Consider the following 4,906-nt stretch of genomic DNA (forward strand, 5'->3'; position numbering starts at 1 on the left):
CCCCCCCCCCCCCCCAACGCCAGACCAGAGGCAGCGCTCCCCTCCCCGCTCCTCCCCTCCCCTCTCGTCACCCAAGCCCAGCACCACAATCCTCCTCCCCGCAAAATCCAGTCCAATCAGCTGCCTGCCAACCCCTGAAATGCCGTGCTGTGATTGGCTGGCCGTCTCTAAGGTGAGGAGCAGTAGTTATTAAAGAGCCCCAGGGCTGCGAGTTGAGGAGCTGAGAGCGGAGCTTGAAACTCACTGGAAACTTGCGCCGCGACTTGCCAGTTTCACTCCAGGAACTTTTCTTTGCAGGAGGAGAAGAGAAGGGGTGCAAGCGCCCCGCTTTTGCTCTCTTTCTTCCCCTCCTCCTTCTCCTCTCCAGTTCGCCTTACCCCACTTGGAGCGGGCAGCTGCGGGCTGGCCACCGCGCGCCTTCCCAAGTGCTCGCCGCCGCAGCCGGCTGACGTGCCAGGCTCCCCGGGAGCCGCTCGCTCCGCGTTCGGGCAGCCGAGGGGAGGGGAGCCCGCGCCTCGAGTCCCCGAGCCGCCGCGGCTTCTCGCCTTTCCCTGCCACCCGCCCCCTGCCCCGGGCCCGCGTATGAATCTCCTGGACCCCTTCATGAAGATGACCGACGAGCAGGAGAAGGGCCTGTCCGGCGCCCCCAGCCCCACCATGTCCGAGGACTCGGCGGGCTCGCCCTGCCCTTCGGGCTCCGGCTCGGACACCGAGAACACGCGGCCCCAGGAGAACACGTTCCCCAAGGGCGAGCCGGACCTGAAGAAGGAGAGCGAGGAGGACAAGTTCCCCGTGTGCATCCGCGAGGCGGTCAGCCAGGTGCTCAAGGGCTACGACTGGACGCTGGTACCCATGCCGGTGCGCGTCAACGGCTCGAGCAAGAACAAGCCGCACGTCAAGCGGCCCATGAACGCCTTCATGGTGTGGGCGCAGGCGGCGCGCAGGAAGCTCGCCGACCAGTACCCGCACCTGCACAACGCCGAGCTCAGCAAGACGCTGGGCAAGCTCTGGAGGTAGGGCCGGCGCGGCAGGGTGGGCTCCGCGGTGGCGGGGGGCGCTGGCCAGGACACTCGCTCGCGCCCCGCCTCCCAGCAGGAGGGAGTTGCCGGTCCCGGAGCCGGCGGACGGCGGCGGCGGGGAGGGGGGGTGCTGAGTGGTGGGGGGGGCCGAAGTGTAACTTGGCTCAGTTTGACAAAGTTCTTGGATTGCTCTCTAGGGGGAAAGGAAGGGAGGCGGGGAGGGGGGGAGGGGAAGGGGGCCGAGAGAGCCAGAGGGTGGGAGAAGACTTGTGGGAGACACGGTGGGAGGGGGCTGCCAGCCCTATCTCCCGTCTCTGTGAAGTTCAGTTCGATCCCAAGTGGGGGGTTGGGTGGGAAGTGAAGTTTGTGCCTCTCTCGCTCCAACTGCGCTCTCTCGTGTAGCCCCACGGACCCAGGAGGCGGGGTGGAGGGGGGGAGACTTCAAGGCCAGAGGAGACGGCCGGGAGGGGGGGGGGGGGCTGCTGGAAATAGGTGGGGGGGGGCAGGAGGAGCTCTTTGCCGATTAAGTGGGTTTTTGGAAAGCTTTTAAGAGTGTTGGGGGCGGGGGGGCGTTATAACTACAGTAGCAGAGGCACTTAGAACAGAAGCAGCCGAGAGCTATTTTCATCTCCAGGGTTTTCCAAAATAGAAGGAGCGAGGGCGGGGCGGGGAGTGACCGCTCAGGTCGGACTAAAAGAACCGAGATTTAGTTTTCGTTTTTCTTCTTTTTTTCTTTTTCTTTCTTTTTCTCTTTGTTTTTTAATTTAAGAAAAGTTATGAGCTGCAGCAGTGGCTAGAAAGCAGGGAGGAGGGAGGAAGGGGTTGTGTGCGAAGAAGCCGAGTGGTCGGGTCACCTCCCCCTCCCGCCGACCTGACAGCTCAGCCGGTTTCACAGAACCCCCTCTGTTTCTCTCTGCGCCCCCTCCCCCGCCCCCAGACTGCTGAACGAGAGCGAGAAGCGGCCCTTCGTGGAGGAGGCGGAGCGGCTGCGCGTGCAGCACAAGAAGGACCACCCGGATTACAAGTACCAGCCGCGGCGGAGGAAGTCGGTGAAGAACGGCCAGGCGGAGGCCGAGGAGGCCACGGAGCAGACGCACATCTCCCCCAACGCCATCTTCAAGGCGCTGCAGGCCGACTCGCCGCACTCCTCCTCCGGCATGAGCGAGGTGCACTCCCCCGGGGAGCACTCGGGTGAGTCCCCCCCACAGCCCCAGGCTAAGCCTCCCGCGGGCCCCGCGGGCACACCCCAGGTCTCCACCGAGTAGGCTTAGGGACTTTGCGCTCCTCGGGGAGGGAAAAACTACCCCTAGCGCCTAATCCTCCCCCCCTCCCAGCCCGGGGCCCCGCGAAGCACCCCCCCACACACACACACACACACACAACTCAATCTCTACATCCTAGCAGATTAATTTTTATTGCGAGGTAAAATGCCTTTACAGCTTTACAGGACTTCTTCCTCCTCTCGCTCCGCCACCCCAGAAGCACACACGGGGTTCTTCCACAAGTAGCAGTTCTGTCCTCCCGACCCTCCGGGCCTCAGACCTAGCCCCCCTCCTCCCCGTAAAAGGAGATCGCCGAATGTGTACTGGCAGGTTAATCATTTGGCGACTTATCTCGGGTGCACCGCGCCTCCCGCGCGGTTGCGGGTCTTTCTGACACTTGAGCTTGGAGGGAGAGTCCCAGGAGGGTTCCTAAGATTAGGGCCTTTGCACAGCCCTAATTGACTTTTCTGTGCTGCTTCTCTTTTATTGCCCGCAGGGCAATCCCAGGGCCCACCGACGCCACCCACCACCCCCAAAACCGACGTGCAGCCCGGCAAGGCTGACCTGAAGCGCGAGGGGCGCCCCCTGCCAGAGGGGGGCCGACAGCCCCCCATCGACTTCCGCGACGTGGACATCGGCGAGCTGAGCAGCGACGTCATCTCCAACATCGAGACCTTCGACGTCAACGAATTCGACCAGTACCTGCCGCCCAATGGCCACCCGGGGGTGCCGGCCACGCACGGCCAGGTCACCTACACGGGCAGCTACGGCATCAGCAGCACGGCGGCGACCCCGGCGGGCGCAGGCCACGTGTGGATGTCCAAGCAGCAGGCGCCGCCGCCCCCGCAGCAGCCCCCGCAGGCCCCTCCGGCCCCGCAGGCGCCCCCGCAGCCGCAGCCCGCGCCCCCGCAGCCGCAGCCCGCGCCCCCGCAGCCGCAGCCGGCGCACACGCTGACCACGCTGAGCAGCGAGCCGGGCCAGTCGCAGCGAACGCACATCAAGACGGAGCAGCTGAGCCCCAGCCACTACAGCGAGCCTCAGCAGCACTCGCCGCAGCAGATCGCCTACAGCCCCTTCAACCTCCCGCACTACAGCCCCTCCTACCCGCCCATCACCCGCTCGCAGTACGACTACCCAGACCACCAGAACTCCGGCTCCTACTACAGCCACGCGGCGGGCCAGGGCTCCAGCCTCTACTCCACCTTCACCTACATGAACCCCGCGCAGCGGCCCATGTACACCCCCATCGCCGACACCTCCGGGGTCCCTTCCATCCCGCAGACCCATAGCCCCCAGCACTGGGAACAGCCGGTCTACACACAGCTCACCAGACCTTGAGGAGGCCTTGCACCAAGGGGGATGCTGACCGCGTGATGATCCTAAAAAGCACCGAAGAAAGAAATAACCAACCAGAATTTCCTTGGGACATTTTTTTTTCCTTACTCCTTAAAGACATTTAAGCTAAAGGCAACTCGTACCCAGATTCCAAGACCGAACCATTAGCTATCCAAACGCATTACCACCTTGTTGCAAATCAGTGGCCAAGGCCACTCGTGGCCAGGCGGACCGGTGGAATCGAGGAGAAACCGAACTTGAAAACTTTCTTCAAAGCAAGCAATGGAGGATAAATGGAGAATCATCGTGTGACCAATTTGCTCAATCTCTCTGCCTGTTTGAACTTTGTAATTATTTTTTAGCAGTAATTAAAGAAAAAAGTCCTCTGTGAGGAATATTCTCTATTTTAAATATTTTTAGTATGTACTGTGTATGATTCATTACCGTTTTGAGGGGATTTATACATATTTTTAGATAAAGAAATTAAATGCTCTTATTTTTCCAACAGCTAAACTACTTAGTTGAACAGTGTGCCCTAGCTTTTCCTGCAACCAGAGTATTTTTGTACAGATGAGCTTTCTCTTACAAAAAAAAACAAAAAACAAAAAACAAACAAAAAAAAAGTGTGTGTGTGTTGTTGCATTAACATTAAAAAAAAAAACACGGATTTGTGTTACGCGATCAATTTTGGGGGTTAGCTTTGCTTAATTCCTCAGGCTTTCTGATTCAAGAAGGAGCTGCCTTAGAAAGAAAAATAAAGGCCTTATTTTGCAAATATGGGAGTAAACCATAGTCTAGAGAAGCATTTGGTAAGCTTTATCATATATATATTTTTTAAACGAGAAAATACCTTGAGCCTTAAAACCGTGCTGCTGGAAAATACTTGTGCTCTCTGTTAGTGCATTTCCTTCCTTCCGCATTTGCTTGTTTGTTGCAATCTTAAGAAAGAAGTGAAAACCAAGCAAAGGAGATGAAATCTGTTCTGGGAATGTTTCAGCAGCCAGTGAGTGCCCCCTCCCTGGTTGCCTGCTCAAGCCCCGTGTGGGACACATGCTGGAGCCTTCTCCCTTACGCTGTCACCTGCGCCTCTCCAAACACCAGCAGTGAACCTTCAAGACATTCCACGAGCTAAAATTATTTATTTTGTAAGGAGAGGTTTTCGTTAAAAAAAAAAAAAAATCTTTTTCTTTAAAAAAATTTTTTTTTAATTTTACCTTCTTTAAAATAGGTTGTTGGAGCCTTCCTCAAAGGGTATGGTCATCTGTTAAATTATGTTCTTAACTGTAACCA

The 4,906-nt window shown here is 57.8% G+C and overlaps 1 protein-coding gene across 1 annotated transcript; it reads left to right on the forward strand.

Annotated features, from left to right (window-relative positions):
• Nucleotides 1-226: 226 nt before the first annotated feature.
• SOX9 (SRY-box transcription factor 9) lies at nucleotides 227-4,553 on the forward strand. Its single transcript, XM_032429440.1, has 3 exons — nucleotides 227-1,013; nucleotides 1,957-2,210; nucleotides 2,778-4,553. The coding sequence occupies exons 1-3, from the start codon at nucleotides 583-585 to the stop codon at nucleotides 3,617-3,619; spliced, it is 1,527 nt and encodes a 508-aa protein (XP_032285331.1). The 5' UTR covers nucleotides 227-582; the 3' UTR covers nucleotides 3,620-4,553.
• The last annotated feature ends 353 nt before the right edge of the window (nucleotides 4,554-4,906 follow it).

The sequence above is a fragment of the Phoca vitulina genome, unplaced genomic scaffold (assembly GCF_004348235.1).
Source record: "Phoca vitulina isolate PV1807 unplaced genomic scaffold, GSC_HSeal_1.0 scaffold41, whole genome shotgun sequence".
Classification (NCBI taxonomy): Eukaryota; Metazoa; Chordata; class Mammalia; order Carnivora; family Phocidae; genus Phoca; species Phoca vitulina.